Below are 16,318 nucleotides of genomic sequence, written 5' to 3'. Positions count from 1 at the left end.
GGAATCCTAGTGCATTAGAGAGGCTTCTGTGTGTTTCAGTACAAAACATGACCATCGTGGAGGAAGGTTGGGAACATTTGCATCTAAGTGTACCAGTTCAAGGTTTTTCCAAGGGAAATGGTTCTGACCCTGGTTTATTTCTCTTTTACAGTAAGTGCTGTGGCTCAGCAGGTCCTGTGGAACTGTTTGATTGAAGACCCCTCTACAGTTTTGCGCCATTTCCTTGAGAAGCTCACAATCAGCAACCGGCAGGTAAACGCTTCCTCTCCCCAGTCCTGCACTGAGCAAAAGAACACCACTGCAAGCAGAATCACTCTGTGGGCTTCACTGGAGAACATTTGCTCTTATACTGTACGTAAAAAAACAAAGTCTTTTAGGCTATATCAGCAGTTGGCTTCAATCTTTATCCAGCAATGTAAATGTTAAAAAGCTAATTTACTACCACTAAGGATCTGGCTTGATCTAAGCCAAGCTCTGAACAGCTGCTTAGTGAAGCAGAACCCTGTCTATCTGACATTGACAATGCTGCCTCCACCCATGCCACATTTATTCAACTCTCTCTGAAAGATGGGGGTGCCCTTGTCTCTCCCTGGCTTATTAGACCACTTTCTAGTGCCACAGGTAAGCTTTATGGCAAAAAGACATGCCAGTCGTAACTGGATGAAAGGCAGTGATACTCTCTATACCACTTTCTGGATTGCATACTTGGTGTACATTATCAATAGTATCACTGTCCTCATCTTCCAAGCCACCACCTGACTACAGAATTAATGTTAAACCTTAAGAAAGGTCAGAAAAGGCTGCTTTTTGGTTCCTTGAGTAACCAGGTCTCAGTGGCCTCACACTGCTCCAGCCAGAGGGTCACTTCTGTGAAGCATCTTTGAGAAGGAAGCTATATACTGTCCAGCCTCAGAGGCCTGTGAGCTATTGCAGTCTGCTGGTTTACCATCAGTTTGTAGGCCTACTACAACCACGAGTACAGAACACAGGGAACAGTTTTCTTTCTTTGGAAGTTTTCACCAGATGTATCATTGACATGGGTTGTCCTCTGCATATTTGTGCCCGTAACACTAGCTCAAATCTGCTGTGGGTTAAGAGAATGCAGACCACAAAAGAAATTTATGAAACAGTGAGTCTGTCCTTATCTGACAGTGAGATTCCTTCCCTTCTGCACTCCTTTCTCATCATAAGAAACATTTTAGTCTCCATTTAAAGCAAGCAGCTTTATAGGAAGTTAGATGCTACCTGCACCTCCTACCCAGCAGCCATGCTATTGAGTTGAGCTGAACATGACTTCATAGATACTGTAGGTTATCATCTGTTGTGATGAGCAACACAGGAATTAACACAGGGAGAGGAATGCTATGGTCAGTCCAAACTGCAGTAGGAGGTATTGGCCTCTCATAGATAAAAAATAAATATATTGACCTGGGTGCTGTGCCCTGGGCCTTAATTTGGGAAATACAGGAATAGTCAGAGTACTTTTTCATGCACTGGAAAAAATGGTAAAAAACAAAGCCAGATAGGACAGAAGGGAGAAATCCATTCTTCATTTTGTGATGGAAAAAAAAAACCCCACATTTCCTGTTCTTTCAGGATGAGCTGATGTATATGTTAAGGAAGCTTTTGCTGAACATTGGAGACTTCCCTGCTCAGACATCTCATATCCTTTTTAACTACTTGGTGAGTAGCTTCTGGGTCCACTGTGCAGCCCAGAATCTCACCTCTGCCTGCATGTGTCTTAGAAAAGTGTGCCTGCAAAGAAAAAAATGCTCGTAAGTTTTCCTGTGTAGATCATATCTGTTTCTGGCTGTGGGTGCAAGTCATCAGGCTTACAAAGGCCTTCCAGTCCTTAGAAAGGTAGAAGAACAAAATGTTTGTTCTGTGACATACAATGCTCTGCACAATTAAGAGAGTGAGCATAACCTGACATTCCTCTTACTTCTTACCTGCAGGTAGGTCTGATCATGTATTTTGTACGCACACCATGTGAGTGGGGCATGGATGCCATTTCTGCCACACTTACCTTCCTTTGGGAAGTGGTGGGTTATGTAGAAGGACTCTTTTTCAAGGATCTCAAGCAGACTATGAAGAAGGAACAATGTGAAGTGAAGCTACTGGTGACTGCTTCAATGCCAGGTATAATAAATGAGTCTTTAAATCTCCTTCAAATTCATGACCCACTCTACCAAAAATGAGATCCATCAGAACAGGATCAGAGAAGACCAGCTACAAATGCTGCATATTCTAAGTCAGTTTTCCTTGAGCTGAGGATTCAGTCAGAAAATTCCACCTCTAATTCCCTGAAATTCGGAGAGCCACTTTAAGAGCTCTGAAAGAAGCAAACGAAGTTAATTAGAACAGTCTTTTCAACCCAGATCTTTGTGCCAGTTGAGCTGTGAGAGGCTGGAAGGATGATAATTGTAAGACTGTACCATTCAGACTCAATTTGATTTAATGTAACCTCTCATTTAATTCTTGAGAGGATCCAAGAAGAGCATGCTGTGAGCCTAGGCCATCATGAGTTAGGCAAGAGATATCTTGCTGAAAAACAGATTTGACCTTTTAGATTTGTTCCTTTTTCAGAGTGGCAGTTGCTGCTAAAGCCAGGTCATCCTTTAGGAACAGATCTATTTTTCATTAACTATGGAAGTGTAGGGCTATGCCAACACTACAAAATGACAGGACTGGCATTATCTGTCTGCCCAAGAAGTAACTTTAACTATTGCTTTTCCTCCATGGGCAGTATTTTGAAATGGATTTAATTGAAGAGTCAGAGACTGTAACTGCTTTTCTTCCTTTAGGCACAAAAACCCTTGTTGTGCATGGACAGAATGAGTGTGATATCCCAACTCAGTTACCAGTCCATGAGGACACACAGTTTGAGGCTCTTCTGAAGGTAGGAGTGAGTTTTTTAACTAGACAAATTACTTAATAGTACATTTACCTACTATACCTGTATGCTAGCAATACATTCTGCCTGATCATCCTGTTTCAGTGTTGGGGAGGGCAGTTTTACTGACATTTCTGTCTCCCTGTAATAACAGCTTGGTTGTAAGAAACGGGATCCCATATTAAAGGATAACAGACTCTCCCTAACCTCACAGATGACCAAAACCCCACAAATACATTGAAGACACTGCAGCTTGTTGGGTATTTGCTCTATGCTATCCTTTGGATAAATATAGAAACCATTTAAATGTCAGGCTTATCAACACTGAAAACAGCAGAATGATCAAGATCAGAGTGGAAGTAATGGTTCAGTAGCCATGATGATATCTTGGGATCTAGGAGATGTGAGGTCAGTTCCCCCTTCTGCCAAAGATTTCCTGAATAGGAAAAGAATAGCCTTAACTGAGCCACATAGAAAACAAATCTATAAATACCTTCAGTTTGTCCAGCTATGTTAAAATGTAATGGAAATCACACATCTCACGCTTTGAAGGACTGGAACTTTAGTGTCTCTGTACATGACCTGTCAGTAAAGCTTGGTAAGTACATAATATGGAAATGGAAGCTCCAATACTCCAATACTGGCTCATATAACCAGACAAATGTGTGTGATATGAATACAAGAAGTTAAGTAGCAACAGTCTTCAGGACTGTGATGTCAGCATGACTTGATTATCACAAACATATTCATGTACTTTATGATTAATAAACAAGAAATTAAAGAATTAATACCAGAACAGTGTACCAACCTGAGGCATGCTGGTTTGTGCCTTTATATGTTATTAGCTGGATAATCTTCTTTTGGATGTTGTGGTCTTTGTACAAAGACAACTAATAAGTAACAGAATGTTTTTTCCTCCTTCATTTTCAGGAGTGTTTGGAGTTTTTTAACATACCTGAAACACAGTCATCTCATTACTTTTTAATGGATAAGCGATGGAATCTTATTCATTACAACAAGGTAAGGCAAAGGTCAGGTTCAGATGACTTTGTTCTTCCCATCTTGTCCATTCTTAAACACCAAATTTATCTAAAGGAGAACAAGCAGCCCATAAATATACAGAATTGTGTCCTGGACTTACCACATCTTGGGTGTTTAGTTGTGTGTGATGAAAGACTGGAGTTTGACAGAAGAGGGAAGAGGCAGAAGTAGAGTCTCTTGCTCTTAAGTCATGAATGTCTAGTTTTCTAAGAAAAGAGCAATTTTCTTTTCTGATTATCGTCTTCCATGAGGTCTGAAAGCTGTTACCCAAAAGGGCTAAAGAGACTTTTATGCAGTTCTGTTATGGTTACATTTTTGTAAAAGACATTTGTTTCCTTTCCTGGCAGACATACGTCCGTGACATTTATCCTTTCCGGAGGTCAGTTTCTCCCCAGCTCAACCTGGTGCAGATGCATCCAGAAAAGGGTCAAGAGCTCATTCAGAAGCAGGTATCTCTCTTGCTGTTACCAGACACCTCTGCCCATCAACAAACCCTGTAAATAAACCTTTGTTTTCCCATTAAGGGTCTTCACTCATGCTGCATGCAGACAGAGAGCTCTGCTAAAGAAGTAGCAATTGGCATGAAATTGGCCCTGGTGCCATTGCACAGGTTATAACATTTTCAGAAGAGTCAAAGGCAGCAACCTGAATTCCCTCACACTCTCTCCAGACAGCTTCTATTAGGCAGATTATTTTGCATTCTCCCACACTTGGCCAAAAAGAACTTCAGCTGCCTCAGCTTCAAAAATTGCTTATTCCTTTCTTTAACATGACCTCTGGCTGTGGAGAAGGACTTACCTGTTCTGTCTTCCTCTCTGTCTTCTCACAGTAGAGAATGTTAGCCACCTCTCTTCCTTGTCCTGCTCTCATATGCTAATCTTTTACCAGAGCTACTCCAAGGGGCACAGCAGCAGCAATTGTTTTGTCAGAGGAATACCTGCCCTGAGAAGAGCCCTATTGTCCCTGTCTTCCAGTCTCATGATCTTATAACCTGTCTGACCCTAATAATGTCGCACAGCTCCTGGGAGCTTGCCTTTAGGAACTAAGCCCTATTCAAAGTGGCAGTGCAGTGTGTTGCAAAGCCCTACAAGTACCATTTCTTTAGACAGTAAGACAATGGGACTGAAGTCTACTTTATCTGTAGAAGTGGCATGCTCTGTTTTCCACAAAAGCAAAGTTATCTCAGTAGCAACTGAGTTTAGGGAGAAGTTGGTCTAGCTGTGTCTGCAAAGGATGATGATAAGTGGGAAATAAAAAAGAGAGAGGAAGATATGGTTAAACAGTATGAGTTTTGTAATAACAATTGTATTATTCTAGCCAAAAAACAGCTACTGTGTCTCCAGCAATGTGAGTGCAGAGGAAGGAAAATGTCAACAGGAATTGTTACAAAAAGCAGCTATAAAGTTAAGAGGTAGCAGCACCTAAAACAATGGAGAATATAGTTAATACCATCTCATATGTGTACGGTACAAAGTAGGAATATATACCATGTGCTACATCTACCAGTAGAAAGTTACTTGCTATCCATTTGGTTGTTTCTCTGATGGAAATTATTCTCACTCTGGTTCTAGGAGATGTGTCCCATATATCAAATGAGTTTGATGTGCCCTATGTGACTCAAAAACATTAAAATAACTGATGCAATTTTGTCAGGGCATTATTTTGCATTACACTTTTTCCTATTTGGAGTACTTAGAGGCAAACATTTCTAAGGTAAAACTTTAATCAAGCATCTACCAGCGTCTCTGTAGTCATGCAAGAAGCTGCATAACATCCAGCTTCAGCAAACAGCACTGTAGAGTCTATCCAGAGAGCAACAATCCACGGAAAACTACTTTCTTTACTGTTGATTGATTAAGCACCAAATTCTAAGCTGAGTGCACTTCAAAGCAAGGTCGCAGCAACCTCAGGGCGTGGGAAGCTGAGCTTTGTCACGTGTTAAGCCACATGCTTCAAGTTTTGGCTTCATCCCAGTACATAAGAGCTGTCTTGAGACTGCTTCCCAAGACAGTTGCTTGTAATACTGAGCATTATTCTGCCTTAAGGTTACTTTTAGCATCAAAATAACATAGCTTGCCTGACTAGTCCAAACAGTCAGAAGTTCAAAGGAGGCTGGTAGAATGGAACTCCGTTTCCCAGTTGGTGTAAACCAGAAGCAATGATGTAAAGTCTGCAAGACTTTGCTCATTTGCAGTAACTCAGAATCTGGTCTTCTTTGTTTTATTGACTACTTTTCTTTTGCAACTGTACATACACTTTTTAAGGCCAGACATGAGCCAACCTCCACCCAGAAGGTAGATAAAAATTCCAACCTCATGTTGACTATTGTCTACCTCACATTGAATATTGTCTAAGACTTTGCAGCTGTATGGCTTTCAATTTAGAGCTAGTTTGCCTCTGCCTACCTTGGGGCTCATGCTGCCAAAGCTGACATTAAGCTACGGAAGACTCCATGTCACAGGTGCAAAGTGTTTGACAACCCCTCACAGCCCTCCACAAGACTGAAATTGAAAGAGTTGTTGTAACCTTTTTTACAAATGTGATCCCTCTTTGGGGAGCTGGGATGAAGAACAGTGGTCACATTCAAGCACAAGGGTGCAGCATTGGCCTCTAACCTAGAAAAGCACATATATGTTATAAAGAACTTTTCAATCAGATTGATTCTACTCTTTGTCTCTTTTTCTCTCAGGTGTTCACCCGCAAGCTAGAAGAGGTGGGACGAGTGTTGTTCCTCATATCCCTGACCCAGAAAATCCCTGCTGCCCACAAGCAGTCCCATGTATCTATGCTCCAGGAGGACCTCCTCCGCTTGCCTTCATTTCCCCGAAGTGCCATTGATGCTGAGTTCTCGCTCTTCAGTGATCCCCAAGGTATGGCTATTTGATAGCTTCCTTTGGTGGTTGCAAAGGGCCCAGAAAATTTCTGTGAGGTACTTGCCTTAGAAACACACAGGCTAGCAGCATTACTGAAAGCTAATAAATCTTTTCCTAGGTTTGTAAGCCCAACAGCAGAAAGGACTTTGCTGTTAGAGGTTTCCAGACAAAGCTGCTTTTTTTTTTGGACCCAAATAAGAATAAGTTAGAATAATGCATTAAAATTATGGATGAGACTGCAGCTGGAATAGTGTCTGCAGCAGCATAACTGCACCTAAAAAGGATTGCTCAGAATCCTTTGCCATCCACTTTGAGGAAGCATGGGAATTCCAGCGAAGACAGGGCGAATTCTGCAGCAGTAATATAGAAACATCTCTCTTCAGAAATTTTGCTCTGAAGGTTAAGTTAGGGTTTTCAGACTGACTTAGAGATTAAATAGGTCACTTGCACTGGCAAGTGGTGTAACAGGCCCTAAAGACACTTGCTTCCAGAAGCATTGTTGTAACTCTGTGTGGGACATCCAAAGGATGAAAATTCAGCATAAATCCACCCAGCCACTCGGGTTGTGTGAAGCAGATGATGCATGTACAAGCTCAGATCTGCTGTCACTTTTCCAACTAGTGGGGATTTAATGAGGTGCATGATATTCATTACTCTTGCCTTTGTGTGTGCTGTTGTCAGTCAAGGTTTGCTCAGAACCTGTGGGCACTTCCAGAAACACGAGATGGGCAAAATCATTTTAGAAAGGCAGGAGGATGATCAGTATGGTGGGATGGTTCTTTGGATAGTCCTTTGGCCTCTGGGAATGTTGTGAGGCTGGCTGTTGTGGACAGAGTGACTGCTGTTGCCTCTTTTTCCCTGCAGCTGGGAAAGAGCTCTTTGGTCTGGACACTCTTCAGAAAAGCTTGTGGATTAAGCTGCTGGAGGAGATGTTCCTTGGCATGCCTAGCGAGTTCCCCTGGGGGGATGAGATCATGCTCTTCTTGAATGTCTTTAATGGTGCCCTGATCCTGCATCCTGAGGATAGTGCCTTGTTGAGGCAGTATGCTGCCACAGTCATCAACACAGCTGTGCACTTTAACCACCTCTTCTCCCTCAGCGGATACCAGTGGGTCCTCCCCAGTATGTTGCAGGTGAGCCATTTCCAGGAAAAAACATGAGAAATAACTTCAGAGGTAGCACTTTGTAAATAGAACTGACTGTTAAAGGAGAAAATTTATACTGCTGATTCTTGGTGAGACGACAGGTTTTGGAGGCCCCAAGAAGACAACAAATCAGGGTGAGACAGACCAAATCAGCATTTCTGAGACATCATTCCCTTTTCTTCTTGAGTAAATGATTGTGTTTTCTTTTCCTCTTTGTGTTAAGCAAATGAATGTCTGTCTCCCTTACTCTGTACTTCCAAAACAGAAAAGTAAACATTACTTGCAATTTTTTGGATCTCAGGTCTCCCTCAGTGTTTCTGCCTCCAGGGATGGCTGCAATTTGGGGAACAGTTGAAACATCTGGATTTGCTACTTGCTGGTTGAAACTATGTGCACTTCTTTAAGTACAATAGTTATGTTTTCTGCAATTTAAACAGCAATGGAAAATAATGGTAAATGTTTATTAATAAGTGTATGCTGTCTTTTCATGTGAGTGGTGACAAATATTGGACATGTTAGCAGTGGAATTTCTCTTCACTTGACAGGTACAACTCTGTCTTTTTCCTGTTGACATTTGAGAAAAAGCAGACACTGAAAATTACAAAAAATACAATATAGTTATTTTACAGACAGAAAGATTATTTCTGCAGGGGTCAAAGACAGTATATAAATAGAAATTTACCATTGTGATGCAAATTCAGAACAAAACTATCATTTCTGTAAAAGCAGCAATGATCAGCCCTATGTAAGTTCACCTTTATGTAGTTAATAAAGCACAATAATTAGGACCAGTGATGAATTTAGCTATCTAAACAAATTCTTTACTAACTGGAAACTCTAATATCATGCCTTACATGGTTAGGTAACTATGTATTGGATCCAGGTCTGCACAGGGCTTTATTCATTATAAACAAGACATTTTGAAATAAAATAGCTTAATAACTCAATTTGAAGCACTTAGCAGTAACCATTCAGCCCTGTGAAGGCCTCTCCTTTCATTTTCACTTTTCATGTTGAGATAAATTGATTTTGTAATTATTTGCTATTCCCTCCCAACTGCAATTATTGTCAGCTACCAAATTAATAAAGTACCAATCTTGGGAGGCAAAAAAACAATTCCAAAAGAAAACCCAGGTGTTACTGAGCTTGTTTTTGCAGACCCTCACATCTCTGTTCCAGGTGCCCAACATCAGCTGGTTTGTTTGTGGTCATGACAAACAAACAAATTTCCGCTTCTGGTCTTGAATCAGCTAATAATAGCTTAATTCCTGATGCATACATGCACATACTCCCACAAGGCTCTTTGTCAGTTGAGGTTTTTCCACTTTCCTTGGTGAGATGTATAAATTATTTCCTTTTTCTCAAGTAAATGAGATTCAGGCAACAGTAACTGACTGTCTTTACAAGCCTGCTACAGGCTTCTAATTATATTAAAACATACTAATGTCATCAACCTACCAGGCTACTGACAAGTAAATACATCTCTGCAGAGGTCTTACACACTAGTAATTTTTTTAGAAACCTTCAAGGGCCCTGTGCTGTAATGTGAAATTTGCACTACCATAAAATCTCATCATTACCTGTTGCCAGCAAATAGCAAGAAGATCCTACCATCACTACCCTCCCACAGGCTTGTGCCAGCAGAGGAATGCAGACAGGCAATTGAAAGGAATACAAGAATAATGCACAAAGAAAGTTGTTCCTAGTAATTTATACTGTTTATATAACTGAGAAACAAACCCTAAGTCTTTGTATGCAGCATACTGGCTGCATGGTTCAGTGGCCAACCCTGAAGGAAATGCTACTCTAAATACCTGAACCTATCTTAAAAGCTGTTGGGACAGTCAATTGTGTTGAAGGACAGGCTAGGAGTTCAAATTATCTTGACAATGTGGACGTGGCAGTCTGAAAAAAGAAGAATAAACCTTATATTATGTTGATCAGGTTGGACAAGCTTAGGTCCCTACTTATGAATAATCAGCCACATAAATATGGAAGGGAAAATAGCTGCTTCAGTAGCACTGCTGCAGGATAGAATATTGGTATAGATTCAAAGCTAAACATGAATCAACAGTGTCCTCCTGTTGAAGGATAAAAATAGAAAAAGGTAATATCCCAAATGCCATCCTATGGTGACTATACAGATTTGTATCTTGGGAAAGAAATATGGAATAATTCTGCTGCTCCAGTCAGCAGCAGTCCTGACTGGAAGTGCTGGTCCTGCCCAGCTATGGACACTACACAAAAAAAATCAGTTAACTGAAGAGACTGCAGATCGGAACAGGATGTACATCTGGAAAACATATAATGTGAGAAAGGACTGAAAGAGCTGATATTTGATGAACTGAAAAAAATGAAGATTGAGGAACTAAGCGTTAACTGTCTTCAAACAAGTAAAGCGCATCTAGGAAAGAGAGGGAAGGAATCTGATATAGAGGACAAAAATTAATGGACTAAAGCTGTGATGAAGTATGACAATCAAACTTTATTCTACGGGTATTTTGTCCCTGAAATGCATTGCTAGGGAGGGTGGTGGTGAAGTCTTGATCTTTAAAAACATGTTAGGCAAACATATCAGGAATGACAAAGCTGTAGGTGACTGAGTCTGGGGTCAGGACATGAGGAGCCCTCCTGTTGCATTAGTACTTCCATGTCCTTTCTCGTTTGCTCAGGTATATGCTGACTATGAAAGCAACCCGCAGTTGCGCCAAGCGATTGAGTTTGCCTGCCGCCAGTTCTACGTTCTGCATCGAAAGCCCTTTATCCTGCAGCTGTTTGCAAGTGTGGCCCCTCTCCTGGAATTCCCAGTGAGTAAAAGCCATTCCCTAGTCTCAACGTGGGGAAGCCTGTGTATGGAGCCAGCCACCATCACAAAGAGAAAACAACTGGAGCAGCAGCGCCATGGTGCTTACTGAACATGTGGTTACTGCACTTAGTGCTACACAGAACCAGTTCTTGAACTTATTTCTGCAAACTTGTGCTCATCAGTTGGTTGAGCAGGATGCTGAGATAACAGGCCACTGGTATTCAGGCTAGTAAATGTGGTCTCACTTTATATTTCTGTATGTTAATAGGTTATAAAAGGAAAATAACGATTTGTAACTCTCTAAATACAAATCCTATCTTAGAATCCATCAATAGGAACTAAAAGCTTAATGCCAAGTTTTAGTACATGTGAACTATAAGACTGGATTAGCCCTGTTTTGAAGTATTCACTAGTTACTTTTTAACATTTTAGTGAGTTAAAGCAAGTTAATGGATTTTTATTTTTATGTGGGACCACCAAATCCAGCTGCACATACACTGTAAGCACACACATCTTTCTTCTTCACCGGGCAGCAAAAGATCTGTTCTTGCTGGGAAGTACAGCTGTGTGCAGTTTTCATATCATGCTTCCACTGTAGCATCAATCTGTCAAGTCAGGCAAGGCTTATCCCCTCATAGCAGTAAGCTCTCGAGCTCTATGGGGCCTCTGCATCAAAAAAAAGTAGCCCACACTTCCAGATAAAGATTCTTGGATTGCACACAGGCCCTCAAAAATTCAACCATGAATGTCTGTTGTTGAAACAGGATGCTACAAACAATGGAACCAGCAAAGGAGTGTCAGCTCAGTGTCTGTTTGATCTGCTGCAGTCTTTAGAGGGAGATACTCCAGACATTTTGGACATCTTAGAGCTGGTGAAAGCAGAAAAACCTCTCAAGTCACTAGGTAACAGCAAAGTACCCTTTATTCAGTAATTCTGGTGTTTTGGTTATTCATTTAACATGCATTTGATGCAGCATGATTTGTTCAGTGCCCTCTTCCTCTCCCAGAATGCAGTCACATCCTTTTCTTAGGCCCCATGAGGCTTTTAGAGTTTATCACCACTATCCTTTTCTTGTTTTCTGTAGGAGGGGAGTTATTAATTTATTTTATTCCAAAGCTGCTTTTTCTGTGTCAAGCCTGCTAGTTTGAATTTTATCATGTGTGGATGAAGAATAAAAATGTCTAATAAACTGTATCGTGCTGCCAAGATCAGTGTCATCCTCTGCTCTGCTCCTTGTGGGCAGGAAACAAAAGCATCCTCTCCCATGGGCAGACTATGTCTAGTAAATGACGGATGCCCTTCAGACATTCAGTGGTGCTGAGTTCTAGGGAGGGGGGAGGGAGTGTTGAGTTCTCAAAAAGCAGAATATATACAGCTGTATAGTATATATAAGACACTGTCTCTTGGTAGTTATCCATGCAACATATAAGAATTTGGCTGCTTAGCAATTTGCGGGGAAGTAATTTTTGCTGGTTTTTATAAGGATCTTCAGCTTATTTTCCAAATCTGCACTTCTCTTAAATAATACTTATTGTGATGACCTGTGAAGCTTGTGTAGCCTTGGAGTTGAAGCTTTGTTACATGCTGGGATTTTATGATGCTGCACAATTTTATCGCAAGTTATAATATAAAATGATGCAGAAACAAAAGATGTTTCTTCCTCTTTATGGACTGTAGTAAACATTAATGTAAAATCTTTGAGATTTCTGTGGAGGCTATGCGAAGGCATCTCTGAAAATTCCCAGGTGTGTGTTGGTGATGAAACTATAGATTAATATGTTGTGTGCCTGGTATTTCCATATGAATTATCCAAACCATCTGACTTCCAAGTTCCATAGTTCAAAGTGATTCGCACACTTTGGGACCTTGACTTTGATTTGGGCTCCTGTATACCAAAGTCCCTTCTGAAAACTGGACTAGAATTTAAGTACCCTTTGTTTTTGAGAGAGAGAGTTTGTTTTTTCTGTGCCTGGCACCTGTTATCCCCAAAGCAATATTTGTAGTATGGGACTTAAATGCTTTTGAAAACTTTGTCTCAAACCACTAGCAAAGCAGACTCACTTTTGTGATGGCACAAGACTCGATGTTTTAGAAGTAAAACCATCTTCTGCCATCAGTGGTGTATCAGCAGCGGAACCCGAGGAAGCGTAAAATTTGTCATTAAGTTGTCACGTGTCCTCGTAATGTATGAGCTTCAGATTTTGCTTGTGATAGATGATGTCTGAAATGACACTCTGCTAGCAGCTGTAGGCCTTATGCTCAGCAACGGTTTGACCTACTGAGGACTGTTTCTCATTTACTGTGTTCTGGAAGGAGGAATATAACTGGGAGTGCAGCTTAAGTTACCTTCATATAGACAGATTTTTGTCAAAAATCAAGAGTCTACTGGGGATTGTTAACAAGAGAAGCAAGCAATTGAAAGGGGGGAAAATGAAAGAGTGTGCTAGCTCCTTTCATATTCAGTACATTTGTGTGACAGTCTTCTTCTATTGCTTTACTCCCTCAGACTTCTGCTATGGAAATGAAGATTTGACCTTTTCGATCAGTGAAGCCATCAAGCTGTGTGTGACAGTGGTGGCCTATGCTCCTGAATCATTCAGAAGGTGCTAATCTCTTTTCTTGGTTTGTGCAGACACAGGAAAGGCATAAAAGTTGCATATGACATTCCAAAGCAAGGATTAGAAATTGAGGCAGAGGATATAGAAATGCATTCCAAGCACAGGGCTTCTCTGTGAGGACAAGCCTCTGCCTATTGATACCTTTCCTAGGGCACCACTTCCAAATCTTGCCAGACACCAGCTGCAGCACTGAATTGTATTTCCACGTCGGGAATCACACTGTGTCCCGCAGATTTCTGTTGCCAGAGAAGCAACAGAGGGGATACTGGAGAGAGAAAGAGTGGAATTAAACTGCCAAAGCAAAAAGGTTAGTTTTCAACAGAGCAGCAGAGAAGAATCTCTGGAAGGGAAAATTAACGTCTGCAAATGGATGACATATTCAGAAGATACCCAGAAGTTCAGGTTGTTTTTATCATTACTGTTGTTTCATGCTTCAGCTAGTTTTCCCCCTGAAGTTCCTGATTCAAGAGTTTCTTTGGCCCAGGACCACTTATCTAGTGAGAAGCAAAGAAATCTCAAGGCTTGTGAGAGATCCAGGAGTCTTCAGATAGAAGTTTAAGCCTTTGTCTGATGTGAGTTTCAGGACTTACAAAATAAAACAGACTGAGTATTGGTTATTTTTCCAGCCTCCAGATGCTGATGGTCTTGGAAGCACTGGTCCCCTGTTACTTGCAGAAACTGAAGCAACAAACCTCTCAAGCAGAAACTGTGACAGCAGCTCGTGAGGAGATTGCTGCAATGGCTGCCCTTGCCACCTCTTTGCAGGCCCTCTTGTACAGCGTAGAAGTTCTTACCAGGTAACTCACATGGTTCAAAGGCCTGTGTCTCATTGTCACTATGGGGAGTAGATGGAATGCACAAGAGGTCACTATAGGCAGCATAGCTTAAATAATGATTGAGTTTTAGACATGGTAATATTAGTGCCAAATTTCACCAAATCACAAGCAGAATGTCAGTGTGCTTGTTAGATTTAGTCTTTAGTGTGCGCCTTCCCTTTGCCAGGCCTATGACAGCCCCACAGATGAGTCGCTGTGACCAAGGCCACAAAGGGACCACAACAGCAAACCACACCATGTCAGCAGGTGTGAACACCAGGTGAGTCAGTGGGTTTTTCTTTCTCTCTTTCTTTCTCTCTTTCTTTTTCTTTTCCTTTCTTTCTTTCTTTCTTTCTTTCTTTCTTTCTTTCTTTCTTTCTTTCTTTCTTTCTTTCTCCCTTTCTTTCTTTCTCCCTTTCTTTCTTTCTTTCTCCCTTTCTCTCTCTCTCTTCCTTCCTTCCTTCCTTCCTTCCTCCTTTCTCATTTTTATGAACAGCTCTTTTTTTAGTAAGGTAGTATCTCATTGCTCAGAGTGCTTGGAGCACTTCCTCAGCTGTCTGAGGAAGCACTCCAGGTACTGTGAGAGAAAGCAGTCAGATAAAAAGAGCATGTAGCCCAGGACTGCATTTGTGATAGTAACCAAAATCACCAAGACTAGACTTTCTTAAAACTATATGGGTAAATAGAAGACCAGGATATCAAAATGAAGGACATCCATCTTAAATGTTTTATTTTTAGTTTCTTTTTTCACACTACAAGTGTATTGACAAAGCAACTACATCCCTCTTGCATTGCTTCCTTCTGAGCCCATTGTCAAGTAAGTGCTGGGCAGAGCACACTTGGGTAGCAGAAGGGTCAGATTGAGAACAGCAGGATGAGTTCAAACTGGATGTCAGCTGAGACACAGAGACTGGCAACTCCTCTAGTTTTCTTTTCATACCTTTCTCTTCTCCTTTTCTTTTTGCTTTTCCTATGATCTCTTTCCATTATCTTCATCTCCACATTGGTCTGGGGTTTTTTTTGCAGATAGTAAAGAAGTGGGTGGCAGAGAATTTGAGAGAAGAGGAAGAACAGCTGAGTGGATTACTGTCCTTCTTAAAAAACAAAACAAAACAAAACAAAAACACAGAAAAAAAACACCAAAAAACCTTTTAAAGCAGAGGAAAGAAATAAGAAAGGGGATGGCATCAGCAAACTGTAATACTGCTCTTTGGCCACATTAGCCATTCCAATTAGGCTGCTGAAAATTAGTCAAGCCACTGGACAACTGAGCAGTGTTAGAGCAAGGGATTAAGAAATCTTATTACAAAATCCACCCACAAGTATTTGGGATTATGATGGTTTTGTTTGCAGTACTGATTATTCTTCTGAGCAGCTCTGCCTTCTCCTGGCCAGGCTATGCCTTGACTGTGCTGAAAATCTGAATGTTTGTGCTGACCTGAAAAGGGAATTCCCTACTAACAAAAGCTGTAGTGGCTGTTCTTGCAGAGCAAAGTATTTCCTCTGGATTTCTCTGTAACAGCTGATATTAAGTCTGTGCACAGGCAATAGTCTAGTACAATACCATGGGTTGTATAGAACTGTAAATTAGGAACAGCCTCTTTCTGGCAAGACATGCTTTCCAAGTTATTCCCTGTCTTTTATTTTTTTTGTATTGAACTGAGAAAGAAGTCACTCTCTGCATGGATCATCAAAGGGCTATTATGTCAATTTATAGGTGTGTAGTATAGATGGTTGGTAACTCCTGGAATTGGTCTGTTATTCTTTAAGACCATTCAGGCATGGATAGAATACAGCTTTGACTTTCAATCCCAGATCTGAGAAGGGGATAAATCCATTCATGCTCAGATCTGAAGTGGATATATGGCATTTACTTCCAATGCAAGATTGCCTAGTCTAAGGAAAATGAGGTGTAATGGAAAGCAATGATTTATTATGTTTATTATTACTGACTTTAGAGAGCAGATAATATGTATCTGTTGACAGGCAATGTGGAGACTCTTGACACAGTGTGACTCAGACATCTTGGTTTACATTTCCAGATCTTTCTGATTGCCAAACATTCAGTCTCTGATCCAAAATATTTTTGCACCGCTCCAGGTTTCCTGCTCTTGTTTATTCTGTTG

The 16,318-nt window shown here is 40.9% G+C and overlaps 1 protein-coding gene across 3 annotated transcripts in view; it reads left to right on the top strand.

Moving 5' to 3' along the window:
- The window catches only part of UNC80 (unc-80 homolog, NALCN channel complex subunit), a 131,574-nt gene that overhangs the window by 82,027 nt on the left and 33,229 nt on the right, over positions 1-16,318 (top strand). For all 3 annotated transcript variants that reach the window (XM_062002461.1, XM_062002459.1, XM_062002460.1), the window contains 13 exons: positions 152-252; positions 1,597-1,683; positions 1,956-2,139; positions 2,805-2,899; positions 3,824-3,913; positions 4,282-4,383; positions 6,624-6,804; positions 7,672-7,940; positions 10,625-10,759; positions 11,523-11,661; positions 13,266-13,362; positions 14,004-14,174; positions 14,380-14,472. In XM_062002461.1, the coding sequence (XP_061858445.1) occupies positions 152-252; positions 1,597-1,683; positions 1,956-2,139; positions 2,805-2,899; positions 3,824-3,913; positions 4,282-4,383; positions 6,624-6,804; positions 7,672-7,940; positions 10,625-10,759; positions 11,523-11,661; positions 13,266-13,362; positions 14,004-14,174; positions 14,380-14,472 (1,744 nt within the window). The remainder of the gene's footprint in view (positions 1-151; positions 253-1,596; positions 1,684-1,955; positions 2,140-2,804; positions 2,900-3,823; positions 3,914-4,281; positions 4,384-6,623; positions 6,805-7,671; positions 7,941-10,624; positions 10,760-11,522; positions 11,662-13,265; positions 13,363-14,003; positions 14,175-14,379; positions 14,473-16,318) is intronic.

The sequence above is a fragment of the Colius striatus genome, chromosome 9, assembly GCF_028858725.1.
Source record: "Colius striatus isolate bColStr4 chromosome 9, bColStr4.1.hap1, whole genome shotgun sequence".
Taxonomy (NCBI): Eukaryota; Metazoa; Chordata; class Aves; order Coliiformes; family Coliidae; genus Colius; species Colius striatus.
The sequence above is the reverse complement of the archived record's forward strand: the minus strand, read 5'-3'. Positions and strand labels throughout refer to the sequence as shown.